This window comes from Topomyia yanbarensis, chromosome 1 (assembly GCF_030247195.1).
Source record: "Topomyia yanbarensis strain Yona2022 chromosome 1, ASM3024719v1, whole genome shotgun sequence".
Lineage (NCBI taxonomy): Eukaryota > Metazoa > Arthropoda > Insecta > Diptera > Culicidae > Topomyia > Topomyia yanbarensis.
This window is the reverse complement of record NC_080670.1, coordinates 196,080,526-196,099,778: the sequence shown is the minus strand read 5'-3', so window position 1 is coordinate 196,099,778 and position 19,253 is coordinate 196,080,526. Positions and strand designations below refer to the sequence as shown.

The window sequence follows — 19,253 nt, the reverse complement described above, 5'->3', positions numbered from 1 at the left end:
TTGCAGGGTTTCCTACAGAAACGGACATTCCGAGTAATAGTAGGTAACCAAAAATCCAGAATTATGACAGAAGATACCGGAGTCCCCCAAGGTTCTGTGCTAGCTGTCATCTTGTTTCTGATAGTAATGAACGGAGTTTTCGCAAACTTTACCTGTAGGAGTTTACATATTTGTTTTTGCTGACGACATTGTCCTACTGGTCGCAGGAAAATCGCCCAAAGTCATCCGTAGGAAAATTCAAGCTGCAATTAGGACAGTTGCCAGGTGGGCGGACAATGCTGGCTTCTCCATGTTTGCCGAAAAATTTGCCATTTCTCATGTTTGCAACCACCATCACCACCCCTGGGGAAACCCCGTAACAGTAACCCCGAGGAGTAGAGATTCCTTACAAAAAAGAACTAAAAATTCTAGGAGTGGTTATTGATAGACGGGCTACCTTTGAAGCACACTATAAGATGATACATAAGGATTCACAGAAGAGAACACGACTCGTCCGTACCATCACCAGAAGGAATCCCTCGAATAACCGTAGCACGGCACTAAGGATTAGCAATGCGATCATCACAAGCAAGCTGATGTACGGAATCGAGCTAACCTGCCGAACTACCGACCGTATGATACTCCGACTAGGTCCGGTATACAACCAAACCATCAGAACTGTATCTGGATTGCTTCCAGGAACCCCAGCCCTGGCCGCATGTATCGAAGCAGGAGTTCCCTCCTTCGATTCATTAGTCACACAGAAAATTGCAAATGCAGCGATTTCTTTTCTTGAGAAGACCTTCGGTGGCGACGATGATGTGTACATAAAGGAACAGGCCAACAAAAATCTTACGGAACATAATTGTCACGAGCTCCCACGTATTGCTGAGCGCTATAGGGTGATGGACCGGAAATGGAATCTGCCCCCGATTAAAGTCGACTGGACCATAAAACACGCCATCAAAGCAGAGGAAGAACACAGGAAGGTAGCTGCAATAGTGGGTAGAACCTTGCAAGAAAAATTCCCAAACCACCGAAAAGTTTTTACGGGTGGATCCAAAGCACTAGACCGAGTTGGTTTCGGTATAAGTGGGTCGGGATACAATACTGCGGACCGATTACCGGACCATCTGTCAGTATTCTCGGCTGAAGCATATGCCATATATTACGCTATTAAAAACTACGCGGAGCCACACCTCCCGATGCTCATACTTTCGGACTCAGCCAGCACACTGTCACTGGAAATAACGAAGCTGATAAGCGGCCCTTACACGTTCAATATTTTTGTCAATACCAGTATTGACGATATTGTTACAATATTTCAGTCCCGTTTGGAATCCACATCGTCAATAATTTTTTTTCCATTACACTTACAATACTTTTGCCAATACTCTCTAGTATTGACAAAAATATTGAACGTGTAAGGGCCGCTATAGACTCGCCAACCTAGGTCGCGCTGGTAAGATGACCCAGGTGGGAACTCCAGCACAAGACGCAAAAAGAAAAATAGCGAACGAGTTAAAGGAAGAACTAACACGAAAATAGAATAACGAAAGAACGTCGCCACTGAGGAAAATCAAAATGCAAACAAGCAAGTAGATGGACCGAGCAGAACGAAGAGAGCAGCGTACACTCTCCCGGTTGAGGGTAGGGCACACAAAATATACACACCCTCACTGCGTCTCAGCAGCAACGAGACCTCTATGTGAAGCTTGCAGAGTTCATATTACAGTGGAACACATAATCGCATCCTGTGAAATCTACGAAGACCTCGGTAAAGAAATAAAAATAGATCCAAACATTGCAACGGCACTGGGCAATGACCCAGTCGAGGAAGAAAAAATGCTACTCTCCATAAAAGCTGCAGGTCTTTACGATAAAAACTAAAAATAGGGACTATTGTAAAAAATGAAAGGGTTGTGTACAGGACACGACCACGGTGACATTAAAAATGTAGCTTTTTCAAGAGCGTGCAAATGAATTTTATCTATCACACATATCGACTCACGCTCTTGTTCACTCGCCTGTTTTCATATGTTACAATTTGCTATATACCCTCCCCGTCAAAACATAATTTATTGAAGGTCTTTTAACGGTAATCTATTAATTAATCAAGTATCTCACTAGGTGATTGGCATTATTTGGCTGATCCATCTAGTAAAAATAGGCTGGTCTGTCCAGAAAATATATTCAAAAGAAAAGTTCCATATTGAGAGCTGTGATGATGAAGCCCACGCCCGCCAACGGAAATATACAGATTCTCCATGAAATATGAAATTTCATTTTCCATTTTAATTTTCAATAATGTACTAATGAGCTTAAGTAAACAATCTTAAGATTAAGTAGTTCTTGATCGATTAGTGATTGAACAAATGAAATTATTTGATAAATTACATTGTTATACAACGTTCGCACTACCAGTTAAAACGGGTTTTTATGCTATCTTGGTGACATTTTTCTTGTTGCTAATTATTAAAACGTGTTATAACTCTGTAGTGTAAACATTATATAATTAAACCAATTCTGCAGCGTTTTATGTTATATAGGCGTTTTATGTGGTAATAGGACTGACATAATTTATCTTCAGTACAGCGGTTTGTTTCAAAATTTAAAACAGATTTATTTTAAAATTAAAATTGTATACCTAACCGTTCTATTTGTTGTATACTTTAAAACGCAATTAGAACTGTGTTTTAAATACATAGGGTAGGACAGATATTCTGACTGGATAAACTGGGAAAACAATTTTAAGTCCAGTAACGCTTAAGACATGGCTTGAATTTAAATCGAAAAAGAACACCCGCTTAAACTGCTGCTGGGACGGTAAGTTCTGTTTTAAAATTTTCCGTTGTGTGCAGTACGAAACAAAAGTATTTGAAATTAGAAAACAAAAAGTTCTGCTGGGAATGTGATTGTTTCCGATGCAATTACACTCAGATTTTTCACGCAGGGGATACAGGCCGTGTAAATGAAAACCGCGTAAAATTTAAAAAAACGCGTTAATGAAAACCGCGTAAATTTCAAAATCCGCGTAAAAAACCTGAGTGTACTCTCCTATATAAAATACTACGCTGCTGAACAGTGCAATAACTACAGAAGCACGTTGTCAGATGCCTTACTCATAAAAAACATATAACCGAAATATGAAACATGAAAACCAATAGGCTCTTTACCCTACGCAGCTACAAAGCGCCGTAAACATGGATTAACAAGTTACAACGCACACGCTGCATAAAAATAAATATATTTTTTTTCAAACGCAACACTCTTAAGCAGCACACACCGTATTGAATTAAATCCAAACCACCCCACCCACCCACTTTGCAAATCATTCTGTGACACCGTGCTGGTACCCGAAAAATCCGCACACGGCCACCGCTGCCGAAAATGCATAGCGTCTACCGCTTAGTGTAGTGCCTAGACGCTGCAGCCATGATCTTACCCGTTCGACATAAGAAGAAAAACTGATTCAAACGGGTACGCGTCACCTCTATTTATAAACTAACCGTATATGGTTAAGTCACTTAGGTGCGAGTGTGTGCGAATGCCAACGTTGCCGAAAATCGATAGCGCTTATTGCATCACCCGGAGACGATGTTGCTCATCATATGGGATAAGAGCAACAACTGATTTAAACGGACATGCGTTGCTTCTATTTATGACTTTTCGTTTGTGATTGAGCCACTAACCTATCCTCTAATGACGGCTGTGTCTGAGAAATCTGCATGAACTTTTTAATTTTACCAATTTTTAAAAGTCTACTTTTATTGGGGAGATATTAAATTGTTACCAATATTTAAGTTAGGTGTTTCTGAATCGGTTGGTGTATGAATGATTAAAATCCATCTAGTAATATCGGAGTTATAAGCGTGCAAACCTTACATAGTTTCGTTACATGGGAGATAGTTTAGATTTTAGAATGACACCTAGCCCCAGATAGTGGAGTAAGACATTTTTAATGTCAAAACATAATTCTCTCTCAACATCACCGTCAAGAATGACCCGTATTGCGGCGTTAAGTGACGTAAATAAAACAACAACAACAAAAGTGGGCTGATAAGGACACGAAAAGAAGAAAAGAAAAGAAAACCTGATTTTTTTCCAATTAAAGATCTCTTTCGGTCTTATTTAATACCTCTATAATCGAATAAAAAAGACTCAATCCTTTTGTGGTTGCCTCTTTCTGGTGCATTTTGTAAAAGGCACAATTATCCTACACGCTCTTCGGGAACCGGTTCGGATTTCTGAATGGAGTCAGTATGGATTCCAAATCAAATGCAACAACCGATTCCGACTCAGAATCGGTTGTTGCATTTGAGTTGGAATCCACACTGACTCCATTCAGGATTCCGATTCAAATTCCGAATGGTTTGACCGGGCAGAAGCGTTTTGTTTTCCTCCCAATTCAAACGTCAAAACGGCACAATACCAACGCAGCTGGATAAGTCTATAAAGACCATCAAAATAGAATTTATTGCCTGAAATCAGGGCCACATCTTCAGCCGCTATCATAACCATTAGATCGATTACCAAAATGACGAGTCTTTTCTATGCACAATGTGTTCAATCTACCGAACACCATCACACATTCGAGCACCCCTCGATCAAAATCGCCGCGAAACGTGAAAAATTCTGACACGACTGACGTTCCAATCATTTACACTGAAATGTGAACAGGTCGGCTTGTAGTGGAAAGTGAAACGACGACGTAAAGTTGAAAATTCTTACGCGAAGGCGTATATTTCAGTCACGAAGATTTGTGGGGAAAATTGTATTTTCACAGTGAATTCCATCTTTTCGGGCTGTATATTTTAGTGCAACTAGTTAAGTGGACTGTGACCTTCGATTTGCGCTAGATTGTGACGAGAAGGTGAGTGTTTTAGCAGCGAAAAATCCGATTTCAATTTTTGATGCTTCGGCTAACCTAGCTTTATACCGATCTCAACTCGGGTATTATTTTTACATTTTGCTTTTCTCCGATTCCGACACGGCAGGATGGGTAAATCAAAGAAAAAGTACGACAGCAGCAGTAGTTCTAGCTCGTCCGATGTTTCGGATTCGAGTGACAGCTCCAGCTCGGACGATGTTGAAGTCAAACGGCGGAACAAGAAGAAGAAGAGTAGCGGCAGCCGGAAGCATAAGAAGTCTGCGGTGAAAACGCACGCCAGCTCTGGCACAGAGCTGGATTCGGCCAGTGAGCAGTCCAGTGATGATGAGGTTAAAGCGGCAGCAGCCGCAGCCGCTTCGAAGAAAAAGCACAAAAAACATAAGAAACAGAAGAAGGCCAAAAAGCACAAGAAGCATAAGTCTCGCGCTGGTTCCGATGATGAGAAACGGGTAGAGTTGCACGACGATGAGGATGATGATGTGGAAGAGATTATCGAGGTGGTTCCGGATCGCAGACATCGGACTAAATCAGACGACTATCGAAAGGAGAGAGATTACGGGTCGTCGCGTGCGACTGGTAGCGATCGTAGGGGAGCTTCTCCGATTGATCGAGATCGAAGCCGGGGAAGGGATCGATCCGCTGCCAGTCAGAGTATAAAGAGCCATCCTACCTCGAAGTGGGACAGTCCGGCTGATGGGGGAGAGTATCGTCGCAAACGATCGCATTCTCCGCGGGAAGCAAGCGGCGGCGGTAGTTTTAGACATGGACAAAGAGGTGGTTTTGAGGATTATCGCAAAGCACCCAGATCACCACCGGCTCGCGATTCACCTGTGCGAGACTATGAACGGGGCCGGCAGCAGCAGCATCATGGCCGAGGTGGTGGTGGTGGTGGAGGAGGTCGGGGTCGCTATGAGGAGCGTCATTCTTCTCCGCCATCGATGCCACCGCAGCATCAAGAGCGAAGGTGGGGCGGCGATCGGTACGAAGACGATCGACACGGAGGTGGCGGTCGGGGAGATGATTTTAGAAAACCTTCGCCCCGGCGAAGATTTGACAATGAGGAACGAAGATTCGAGGGTAATAGACGGGGATCTCATCAGCATCATCAACAGTCGCAGCCTAGAGAGCGGTACGAGGATTATTCCGGGTAGGTTCGGAAACTTTGGTTGGGTTTAGTTGGGAATTGACGTATTTTTTTTTGTTTCAGTCGTGATCGTAACCCGCGAGACCGGCCTCCGCGTAACAATGATTACGAAGATCGTGGGGGTCCGCCCAGAAGGCGTAATTCATCTCCGATGGGAGCACCGCCGCCGCCACGAGGCGGACGCGATCGCAGTCCTATGCAGCAAGAATATCGCGGTGATTTTGGTGGAGGCCGCGGAGGATATCGTGATCGTTACGACGGTGGTCCACCTCAGCACTCCCAGGATCGGGGAGGACGCTTTGGTCGACGTGGTTTCGGAGGCCGCGGGGGACGTGGCGGTCCCGGTGATCGTGGTGGACGTCGTGGTGGTTTCTATGGGGGCGGTAGTGGTTCCGATCGTAGTTTTGGATCCGATCGAGAAATGGATAATCGAAAACCCCCGGGAAATGCGGGTTGGGGAAGAAAATCTCCGCCACCCTCACCGAGGGGATCACCGTCTCGGTCGAGATCGCGCGACCGTAGTGAATCGGATCGAAATGGGGCCCGTGGCCATCGAGGTCGAATAAGTTCGCCATTACTGCCATCGGTGAAAGTGGAACGTCGCGGAGCGTCACGCAGTCGCAGTCGTAGCCCACTAGGGGGAACGGCTCCACTGCCGCAGCGGCAACGCAAGTTTCCCCGTAAGGAGGAAAAGGATGACGGAGCGGAGTACGATTGGGGTGGCGGCAAGCGGAAGCAGCAGAGCCGGGAATCGGGTGAGCGGGTTGTAGTAGTTGTTTGAGTAGTTTTTGGTTTTTACTGGTAGCTTGGTTTAGATGCTTGTTGAGTTTTTTTTTAAGTTGGAATAAAAAGTTCAGTCCAGTACTAGATCCAGTTTGGTTTTTCGAATTCATGTTTGGTCGCTTGTTTCAGTTCTCGATTAATCTTGCGACTTTTAAAGGGATAGAATTCACCACTTCCCATCGAATCCGAATTCATTTCAAAAGACGGGTTCGATTCTGTCCCATTATGCCAAACGGCTGATTTTGTTTCTGAGCATTTCTGATTCACGGGCATACGTTTTTAGTTATGGCCTTATTTTGAGTTTAAGGTGAACCTTTAGAAACGAAAACAGTTATTGATCGATGAGCTTCAGTTCTTCCACGACTTCTAGTACTCAGTAGCTATTAGTTTCTATCTTAATCGCCTGCCCTTTACAGCAAAATATATCGTTAATAACTCCCGACGATCTCTCTTCCCCAGGGTTCCAACGTGACAGCAGCGAGGATTCCTCCTCGGACAAGAAACCCCCGGAGGAAAAAGAGAAACCCAATTTTGCCCTATCCGGCAAGCTGACCGAGGAAGCGAACAAAGTAAACGGGGTCGTAATCAAGTACGCCGAACCACCGGAATCACGCAAACCGAAGCGCCGCTGGCGCCTATACCCGTTCAAGGGTGAACAAGCTCTGCCGACGTTGTACATCCACCGGCAGAGCTGCTATCTGATTGGGCGCGATCGGAAGGTGTGCGATTTGCCGATCGATCATCCGTCCTGTTCGAAGCAACACGCGGCTCTGCAGTACCGGCTGGTACCGTACGATCGGGACGATGGAACAACTGGCAAGCGGGTTCGGCCATACATCATCGATCTGGAATCCGCCAACGGGACGTTTGTGAATAACAAAAAGATCGAGACAAAGAAATATGTCGAGTTGCTGGAGAAGGACGTGCTCAAGTTTGGCTTTAGTTCGCGGGAGTATGTGCTGCTTCATGAGAACAGCAAGGAGGACGAGGAGGATGATGATGTAGTGGATGATAAAGGACCTGGTAACACCAGCAACGGAGGAGGTGGCAATGCGCGTAGTAAACGCGAACAGAGCGAGTAATTCGCAAAGGTAAGTTCGGACGGGTTTCAAGCTGAAGGGGGGTAAGGGGGAACGGACAAAAAACCGTACTAATGCGACGTTTTTTACTTCAGCAGATTTATCATACAATAACGGAACATATGCAGCAAGCAGCCATTGTATGTGCGTTTAAGCAGTGTTGAAAAAGTTGCACACCCCTACCGAGTAGCGGCAGCCAGCTGCCGGGAGATTAAAATTGTTTTATCGATTGGTTACGAGGCACGAGTAGACGGTGCAACATCTAATTAATCCAGCTATTGAAAACTATTGCAAATAAGAGGAGGATGCGCTACAGCATGTAGTAGAAGAAGTAAAAACAAGCAAAATAGTGTGTATTTGCATATTTAGACAAACAAAGGATATAATAAAGTATCGTATGCGTACCCAACCAACCTGCCTGCCAACCGGAAAATCGGGGAAAGCGATAACAGTGCCTTAGTTTGAGAGGGAGAATTTGTGTACGGTTCGACCACCGATGAAATGCAGCAGCTTTTTCAACTCTGTCGGGATGTTTGGTTAACTGTAAAGACTGACATTTTAAACCATTCTGTTTGGCGGAGAACTTTTTTCTTTGTGAAACGACACATTCCAGCAAGTCCTAGTAACACGGATACTGCGAAAGAGAAATCGATCGGTTTAAGGAGATGGAAACGAGTTTGATCAACGGTTTAGCGAAGATGTAGTATCATTTTTATTCCCACGAATAGCAGTGCAGCTGAACCTTCTTCAACCGGATCCAGTACATAAGGATATAGAACACTAACTATACGGAAATTCATCCATTCAAGACACATATTATTTACACTTATCGGTACATAAAGCAGAGCTTTAGCGCCGATTGAATGTATCTCAGGGAAGTGTACTGGGTTCTCCATTGTTTATACTGTACATAAATAACACGAGAAAATATTTAGGAAATGTTAAGCTGAAATTGTTTGCTGGCGATTTAAACCGATATTAGGAAGGAGATTGCTTGGATATGGTAAGCAAAGCAGAAAATGAAAATCTCAAACGGATATGAGGATATATCAAGGAAAAAAATGTACCTGTAACGTGGCCGGAGCCGCAATGTCTTATAATTGGAAGTTGGAGGACCAATTGACAAATAAATAGAATTATATTGAAAGCTTAAGCAGAGACCAGGATTTTGGTGCAGCATGCTGATTACGTGATTAAGGAGGTGCTTTGTTGATATTCAACGTTTAGTCGAAGTTATTATAATAGTTCCAACATTTTTGATTACTGCTAAGTATAATGATAATGGCGTCACTTATCAGATGGACATTACATAGTTTTGGAATGTTTGTTGTCGTTCGGAAACTTAAGGATGGATGGATACCAATCTACCTCACGGATCATATTCAATATGTCAGCGTTGTACACATCTACAATATGAGAATTGCTGACGTGTTTGGAAAGTTTTGACTCAATGACTGAAAGTTTCCATCCGATTCAAAGCGACAACCTTTCCAGGTCAAAGAAATGATGAATTTCATACGTTTACTAACCAGTGCTAGGCGATATGTTCGTGATTGACGGATAAGAATACCTCAAAGGCTGAAGAGAGCAGTAACAATTTTACCTACATTTGGAATTCTACCTGGAAAGAGGACACAAAGGTAAATGAAAGTTTAATAGCGCTAGAAAAACCGGAAACAGCTGAATTTCCCGGATAAAGTGCAGTTCTTTCGACGAATACTAAAGCACGGAGCGTCGAAACTGAAGCCAACAAATTCGTTAATTTTGTTTAATTTAAAAAAATACCAGCGAATCAAAACTAGGTTGACGAGTTTCTACCGTTCGCCACAATCCATAGAAAAACTCCATGATATGAGACTTGTAATGGAAGCAAAGTATATTCACTCGGACAAAAGTTAAATTATCACACTTTTGGTTCCGAGATGGCCGCATTCGAATCAAAAGAAAGCTCCTTTACAGGCGTCACAAGCACAAGCAATCATCGCCCACGAATTACTACTACAACGCTGATTGTCTATAATTGCCGAAAATATGAAATGTGAGCTAAGAATTACATCAACCAACAAAGCCACTTACAGGCGGATCTTCTCTCTATCGTTCCAATTTTAGTATATTTCCAGCCGAAGCTAGTACCCACCTTCAGTCTGTTACTGTACTACGAAAGCACGAGAACGCATCTTGCGCAGGTGTTCAAACCGGAAAGTGCAGATTCGCAAACGTTTAGTTGTAAGCTGATTTAAAATACTCACCAAGAAAAGAAGATCGTTGCGGACAACGGTGAATTAACTATTGCAGGTCGTCCCTTTACAACGGAATCTGCAATTACATTTTCTGCATCAACCATTGTCAAACAGAAACTTCCCAAGACGGTTTAGTCGAAAAAAATTAGCCAGACGTCGAGATAGTGCTAGCTGGATACCGCAAGCATCAACGTGCAGGGAACTGCGGTGCTTCGGCTTTCAGTCATGAAACTACTAGGATCACTACCATCTCTAAATAGCAGGAACCAGATTTTTAAACCCCGAATAGGCTTAAATAATCTAGCGACAATCACTTGTGGCACAAAGCATTGCCGAAAGAATAACAATGTTCGAGGGAGATTTTTGTTTTCGGAGAAATCCACGTGAACAACTAAAGAATAATACGAAATCACATTTCGCAAGCCAGTCGAAAGCGGAAATGTATTTTCGATGGAATGTTACTTAATTTAAACATGCAAATAAGCTTGTGAAAATCACCAACTGACGGAGGCTTTGAAATAAAACATCTGTGGAGCATCTGAAGCATCTGAATCGTAAAAATATCAGTTGTTGGAACCGACCCTGTGTATATGCAAAAGGACGGCATTTTTAGGACGGTGGTAAAACTTCCAATAAACTTGGTTAAATGCCCTACACCAGTATCCTAATTGCGAAACAACAACGAATGTACCATCACCCGGAAACCGCTTTAAAGAGCGGATCAATTCTTCAGACTTCAAATAATACACCCAGCAGAGAAGCAGCCTTCCAGTTATTTTCCAGTATAGCCTGGCCAGCGATAGCAGATTTCAATTTATGCTGCTTATGTAAAGAAAGGAGGAAAGCCGTTGAAGGAAGTCAAAGTAAAACGGTTCAGACAGCTATCTGTGATAATTGGAGCGAAAAGTATGTTAGTATCTGGCGAACGATGTTCTTCTGTATTTACCCTAAAACTACAATAGGTTTGGAGCTGCAGCAACAACGGCAGTAAACTCCTATAGAAGTGCCTTATTTTGGAGCTATTTTCAAATCGAGCATCTCAACAGTCGGCTGAACTTGAAAATAATCTTCAGCGTGAAATTCTCTGATTTATTTTCCTGCCAAGCATCGCTAGAGAAGTCACCGGATTTCAGCATGAAAAATTATGTCAATCCGCCAACTAATTTCTACGTATCAAGCGCCAGATTCCGTAAATAAATCCTAAGAGCGAGCAGGTTTAAAAATTACCAACTAATGGACTGTTGGCTAAAAGCCACCAAATCACCGGAAGAAATCTGCAAATTTAAAATCTATACATTCTTTAGATCCAGTTCCTATCCAGGCAACTATCTTGCGGTTACATTGGACGAAAAATTGAATTTTAATGAGTATATTCAACACATGGAAGAGCGGCACAGTACCCATACACTGAACTCTATTTTATAAAGACAGAAATTTGTTCGAAGCATTACCAGATTGCGCCAAGCGGACCAACAGTCTGAGACAATTGAAGCAGGGCTGCGAGATATTCAAACTATAAGGATCTTTGGGGCATAGATGATCGTAAACAGTATTATCAAAGTTAGCCTTCCAAACTGCAACAGATTTGTGAGGCTTTGAGCCGTCGCAGGATAGCAGATTCATCGTCTATCTATTGAGTTGCAGTTACACCGAAATGGAAAGCCAGTCAACATAAACCAGCTTTAAACTTCACCATTGACTATTAAAATTTTTGCAGTAAGAAAAACCAACAATCAAGCTGAATTCCGCATCGAAATTGTCACTCGACCGAGTCACCTGACATTTGATATAATATCTTTATGTAGCAGTTTTAAGCCATTCTTCGAGTACGGATGGAATTCTATCCCCAGAAAGGTGTACCAAACAGGAAATCTTGACCTACTTGGGAAGAATTCGCCGTCGTTGCTTAGCGTATACATATGAATGTTCAACGAAAGCTACCGAACTGTTCGAAACACTTGGAGAAGTTGCTGTTTTTGAATAAAAAAATCAAACTGCTATAATGACTAACAATTGCAGTTTCGAAAATAGAAAAAGTTTTGCCTTCCCAGGACACTACAATCGGATATTGTACGACAAACATCGATTTGAACTGCGTTACAATAAAAGTGGGAAAATATTCGTGACTGTAAAAGTGTTCATTGTGTTGCAGCAATAACTTTCTTAAATAATATAGCAATTATTGTCCTGCCAAAGATGTGATAAGCTGACACGTATATTCTATTGTAAAAAAAAAAGCTGTGTTACATTTTTTCAACCGTGCCTTATTAATATTGACCCTAGAATAAGTTGTTTTAAATCAGTAAAACACTTCCAGTCTGATCACTATATAAACAAAACGACTCATCAGTCTCCTGATATGATGCTGAATACTATACAACCAGAAAAAAACGGTAAGATTTATTGAATTCGGAAGGAGTACATTTTGAACCAAAATTCTATTTTAATCGATTGTTTTCTGAACCTACGTTCAAATATTGAACAGTCTTGTCCACGAGAAACTGACTGAAATAAACATAAGAAAATATGAAATTGACTCCTAAAACTACTTGTCCGTTGTTGCAGGAGCCTTTATGCAAATTTACCTCTGATTCAGACGTCCTACAACGTCTTCAGCCAATTAGAATAGAAGAACAGTTAGTTGTCTTCATAAGTAAATGCTGTCTTGGAGTTATTTCTGTAAAAATCAATCGGAAGGAATCCATTAATTGGAAACGGGGAATTACCTGTCAAAACCGACTGATGAAATTCAAGTTTTAAGGTTTTTAAAATTGAATTCATCAATTATCTGATATTTACATTTACTTGTAACCAGTATTTTTTTCCTTTTTTATTAATGACTATAAATAAGTCAAACTTTTTAGTGAATAGCGTGATTAGGGTCGGTTCCGGCAGCATAAAGTACTAAGACACTTTACGTTTAGGGTTGCCACCTCTAGAGAGGCTTTGACCCGGAGATTTTCATTGACCGAGGGGGTAGTGGATTTTGAATGGAACTACACAGAAATTGGAATCAAAGCGATTTCTCGGCATTTTAAAGCACTTTAATCGCCTTTTATTACTACGTTAAAGTAAAGCTGTAAATTTTTCACTTTTGAGTATGGTTTCATCGGTTTAATCTGATGTAGTATTTCACTTCCCCGACTAAGTGCCAAGAATACAAAATCACCAGCTACTCTCGCTGTGGAGGATAAATCGAACGAGCATTGCTCTCCTCCACAACTAACAAGAAAAGGAGAGCAAAGGAGGCAGGGCTGCGGCATCACATGAGAACCACTACGGGATGTCGGGTATTCATCACCAGAGGTCGCAACAAAGGGGCAAAACTCACTTCTCTAGCCAACAGTTAAGGGTCGCTGCAGGAGTAGCAACAACACCAGAAGAACTCGTTTGATGTTGGATTAGAACAAATCTGCCATATCTTGGTGCAGCTGGTGATAAGTACCACTAACAGTGAAGTGATTTGGTAAAATTGTCGCAAAATGACTTTGTTACATCATTTTGAGCGACTTAGTGGGATGCAACATTTCAATTGTAGCATATAGCGAAATATTACTTTCCTTCATTTGTAGTAAATTTAATTTTTTTTATTTTCATTGCTTTGTGAACTCATCGTCGGCTTTGAAATCAAGGGTTAGTCGGGCAAAATAAATCTGAATCGGAGTAATAGTTAACCTTAAACCAGAGTAATAGTTAAGGTAACCTTAAATTATGCTTCTTCCCACCAAACCCGGAGCAATTGATGTAAAATCCGGAGGCCCGGAGATCGCTTCTGAAAACCGGAGTCTCTGGGTCAAACGCGGAGGGGTGGCAACCCTATTTACGTTTGTCCGGACATGTCGTAGACTCGGGTGATTCGGAGTTAATAAATTCCAAAATTTACTAACTTCTGCGATAGATGACAAAGGGTTGAGTCATTGGAAAAAATTTAAGCTTGCTCACATGACCCTGACCACGCTATTCTAAACCCTATTCCCTTATCTTCCTGCTCTCCCTAGAGTGCTATGGCTCTTAATATTAAAAATATTTCACACTCTCCAGCCCCTTCCTAATTGAATATCGCTACAACATACATAACATAACCAGTCGCACGCGAAAACGCACAAGAAGGCATGTTACATTGATTCAGCATTTTGTTCGAACGAAAGCCGAAAAAATTAGACTCAACAGAATTCACAAGGAAATCGTCTCTAGATAGAAAATTTAACGATATTCAGTTTAATAAAATATAAGCTGAGATAAAGTTGCCTCTGTCGCAAATGGTATCAATACAAATGATAAATCTCCCAAATTCTCGGTAGCCGACTGCCCAGAGCAACTATTACGTGATAACGCTACATACTAACTTCCTCTTCCCGTGATCCATGTACAGATGGAGAGGATTCTTCGGTAACTAGCAGATGTCTGTGACTCATTGTGTTCTTCCCAATAAACATATTTTTCAATCTCAACAGAGATCTTTAGGAGTGTGCGAGTTGCGCGGCATTTTCTGATACAGATTAGTACTGTGAGTTAATCACCCTTATTCTTGTTTTATGATGAATGGGAGATTCGTTCTAAAGCGGTTAGAACGTATGGTAAGCCCATTTTTGATTTTGCTATCGTAAACTTTCGTTCAAATCTCGCATTCGTCGTAAACAAGAATAAGGGCGAATATCTCAATCCTTTATTATCTAAGCCCAAAACTGTTGAAAAAACATTTTTTAGTTTGTCTCCTTTTAGGACAATAACACATCCAAATCCATGCGACTTGCACGACTCTATAGGTTGCCTCATCAGACCTACCATATTTTGCAGATTAAACTTGGGATTGCAAGCAGCTAGCGAATTGCAAAAGTACTAGATCATGTTGTATGGGGTGCTGTCCCGGTTAGCAATTGACTAATCCATGCGCAGTTGTGCTGGTGCGAGATTGAGGTTAAATCGGGTGAAACTTTTGCCAAATGAGGTTAAATCAGATGGCGAATTGAAAACATCGCGTAATATGTATGTTGTCTATACATATTACAAGTTTTTTTCAATTTAAGAGTCAGAAAAGAATAACTAAGGTTTAAACATAATATGAGTGTACTCATAAGGACACCCGCTATGAAGGCATATAAAAAACTGACATAATTTTTCCAAATTAAAGAGAAAGAAGTAGCAATCACAAGCGATCTCCACTGTTCAGTTTGTATCGTTTGCACACCCTGAACGGTAGCTTGCTTGACACAGCATAAGTGTTCACGCTCCGTTCTTCTCTTCCAACACCTGCTGATTTCCCTCGCCGTACCACTCGTTATGCCGACTTCGTTCCACACAACCTGAGACGTTCTACGCTACGCTACCGACAGCTGTTTTCAAGCTGTTCCAACCAAGGAATTTTTATTCTCAGGTGATACGATCCTCAAAAATGCCGACCAGCCATGTTGGTTTTAGAAACGACAGCTAACAACATTGTTTACTAGTTCTCTCTATATGTTTGCTTGGATTTCATTGGGCAAACAAAGTTATTCGCTGTAGGTCAATATTTTATCCCGTTTGTTTTGCTGACATCCAGGTGTATCGATGATCACCGGTTTGTATTCCCCCTGCCAGGCGATCCGAGCGTTGAAATTCTCAATGATGATCTTGATGTCATGGTTTGAGCAGCGGTCGTACTCACGCTCCAGCTGCGAGTAAAATTCATCTTTGTGATCCCTGATACTTCCGAGATGAGGACTGTGCACGTTAACGATGCTCATGTTGAAGAACCGGCCATTGATCACTAACCTGCACACTTGGAGGATGACCGGTCTCCTCTGATATGACCATCTCTAAACGCACGCGCAGAGGATCCCTTCTGGCAAACCTCCTGCGGTGCTACGATGTCTTCAATTTTTCGGAAGCCACGCGACTACTTCCAAGAAATTTGAGTGATCGGCTGTTACACGTCCCTAGTTTCCAATCGTTAGTCCTGTCTAAGTGTCTTCAGAGAAAACTGGATAGTTCTAGTGCGTGATGTGATCTAAACAGGATTGTTTTAAACACGAGCAATCTCAACAGATTCTCACGTCAAGGATCTCGGAGTTATCATAAGTTCGACCATTACGTTCAACGCTTCAAGACAGCTAGAATTCATTTTTCGGGTAACAATAAAGCTTTGGGAAGGTGTGGGTGAATGGCGAACAGTGAGTCTAGTTACAGTGGCGGAAAAAAGTATTCGCGGTTTAAGGATTTATTCAAAAAGCCTAAGCGACTTCAATTTTTTTTTCGTGATATCGCATAATTTTAGTCCTCACTTCAAAGTTATCCTTTTATTCTTATTATTCAAACAAAAAAGCGTGATGATTTTCATTAGTGTTAGTAATATTTAAAAAAATACAATAAATTCATAGAAATGACTGGGAAAAAAGTATTCGCGATTGAGCATAAAACTCGTAACTATATTTCGCAAAATAGTTGTTAATACTTCGTATGAAGTCCTTTAGCCTTTAGAACATCCTTCAAGCGATTAGGCATAGAATGCATCAATTTTTTTATGTATTCGATTGATGTTTTATTCCATTCGTCCATTAGAACTGCCTTTAACTGTTGTTGTTCCGGATTTCATGTTTCCGGATTCGTTTCTCCAGATCCTCTCACACATGTTCAATGGGATTTAGATCGGGAGACTGCGGTGAAGTGTTAAGCCTGTGTAGTACGTTGTAAAGGATCCATTCCCTCACAATATGGGCGGTATATGCTTTGGGTCATTGTCCTGTTGGAAATAGCAACTATTCCCGAGGTTGAGTTTTTTGGCACAATTTTTCACGTTTTCTTTCAAAATCTTCATGTTAAGCTTTTTATCCATAATCTGATCCATAAACACCAACTCCAACTTTCCAACTCCAGATGACGCCATACACCCCCACACAATTACACTACCCGCACCGTGTTTAACCTTCCTGTAGACGCATCTGAGGATCCGGCAACCCTGATCACCGATAACAATCAGCTCGCCAATCTATAGGGTAGGAACTTTAGCAAACGTCAAAGCGAGCTAGTGAAACGACAGAAACGTGCTAATCATTTTGCTGCTAAAACCATTACATTCTGTAAAACATAACTTTAAAATACCTAAACTTAAACTAATTTGGTTTCTTTATAACAGATAAATTTTCTAAGCTAAAATTTAGAACACCTCATTTAATAGACCGTAGGAACAGTGAGGCCACTGAAAAGTATGTAAAATTTAATTTAATTACAACTAATATGAAAACTTATACCTATACTTTTCTAGTTTTGAAGCTAATGAATATACGGCTATCAAAAATGGGTGCTACGCTTCTTACTGGTCTACAACAAATAATACTTCCGGTAGTCGCGCTAGTGCACTGAGTGCACGCTGCTCTGAAAATCTAGCGAAAGTGTCTTATTATTATTAATATTATCTTTATTCTATCATCTGACTATTGTCTACATGAAATAAAATTTAAACCTATATCCTGCAACTCTTCCGAATCCGTCCCATGAAGCGGGAGGACGACTCACCAAATTCTTGCATCTCCTCAACAGTCGTAAAGGTGCGAATCATTGCCGTTATCGGTTCGTGATAACCAAAGGTTGTCCGGTGAAACCGGGGCTCGAGAAGAGAACCATTACGTAAAGGTATTGGTGGCACTCGAATGTTTGGCAACGATAGAAGTTTCGAGCAGTCGACTTCGCCATTCAGCAGCTTGGCAACAAATCCCGCTTGTTGAATTCTCCGCCGACGTTCTAGGGACCATTCATAAATTACGTAACGCCTTCAGGGGGGGGAGGGGGTACAACAAGTTGTGACATGTTGTGACATAGGGGGGAGGGGGAGTTGGCTAGATCGTTACGTAACATGTTTTCACCGAAGAAAAGCAATTTTTTCTAGGAATTTGTTACGTAACAGGGGAGGGGGGGATGAAGAAATTTGTGGCAATTTGTTACATGGGGGGAGGGGGGAGTCAATTTTGGGCAATTTTTGCGTTACGTAATTTATGAATGGTCCCCTAGAGTGTCCATGTTCAGCAATTTACAGCGATCAGAATATGGTGGAAGATTATGAGGATCGCGCCACGTTAGATTTCGCAGGGCCAATCTAATAAATTTACGCTGCACACTTTCAATCCTTAAGATCGAATTCAACTGAACAGGAATCCAAACTACTGAGGCACTTTCTAAAATTGGCCGGACGAGCGAGCAGTAGAGAGCTTTCAGGTAGTACGGGTCAGTGAAGTCCTTCGCTATTTTCGAAATGAACCCCAATTGCCTGTTTGCTTTTGCGATGACAGCTGTACAGTGTAGGCTAAAAGTAAGTTTATGATCGAGCAACACTCCCAGATCACTGAATCGATCAGTTTATTGCAGAACCTCGCCATTGATAGTGTAGTCGAAATTTAGTGGTTGCCTGAGACGTTAGTAGGACATAACCATACACTTTGGAACGCTTACGATCAGCTTATTCCGTTCACACCAATCTACGAACAGATTCAATATTGATTGGAGGCGAACGCAATCGTCGATGTTACGCACAATAAAATACAGCTTTAGATCGTAGCTTTAGCGTATGCAAGTCTACACCCTGGTGCAAGTAACAGCATTACATCATTGAAGTATAGCACGAACAGTAGTGGGCCGAGATTGCTGCCCTGTGGTACTCCAGATGGGTTGGTGAAACTCGACGAAGTTCTCGATTCGAGCTTGACACGAAGAGACCTACCAGTCAGATAAGATTTCAGCCATTGAACAAAGCGCTCCGATGTACCTAGCTTGGATAACTTAGCTAAAAGAATATCATGATTAATCGAATCAAACGCTGCTTTTAGATCGGTGTAAATAACGTCCACTTGTGTCCCGCGCTCCAAGTGTTCAAAACAGGTAGTAGTGAAATCGAGAAGATTCGTTGTGACGGATCGTCCAGGCATGAATCAGTTGGTCACTAGAAATGTAGCTTTTGGCACTCTCGAGAATAATGCCACTCACAATAATCTCGAAGATTTTTGATGCCGCAGATAAACTGGTGATCCCTCTATAGTTCGTGACATTACGCCTGTCTCCTTTTTTATGGACAGGAACCACGAACGACTGCTTCCAAATTGCAGGAAATTTCGAATCAGCGAACGACTGGTTGAATATTCTGCATAGCGGTTCTGCAAGGGCACCAATGT

The 19,253-nt window shown here is 41.9% G+C and overlaps 1 protein-coding gene across 2 annotated transcripts; it reads left to right on the top strand.

The window, feature by feature from the left end:
- Positions 1-4,635: 4,635 nt before the first annotated feature.
- On the top strand, positions 4,636-8,289 carry LOC131686452 (serine/arginine repetitive matrix protein 1-like). Of its 2 annotated transcripts, none has more exons than XM_058970550.1 (5): positions 4,636-4,852; positions 4,977-6,017; positions 6,078-6,769; positions 7,257-7,888; positions 7,972-8,289. In XM_058970550.1, exons 2-4 carry the CDS (start codon positions 4,978-4,980, stop codon positions 7,877-7,879), a joined length of 2,355 nt encoding a protein of 784 aa, XP_058826533.1. In that variant the 5' UTR covers positions 4,636-4,852; position 4,977; the 3' UTR covers positions 7,880-7,888; positions 7,972-8,289. The 2 variants fall into 2 exon arrangements, with proteins under 2 accessions (XP_058826533.1, XP_058826532.1); XM_058970549.1 differs by having other exon boundaries at positions 4,637-4,852; positions 7,975-8,289.
- The last annotated feature ends 10,964 nt before the right edge of the window (positions 8,290-19,253 follow it).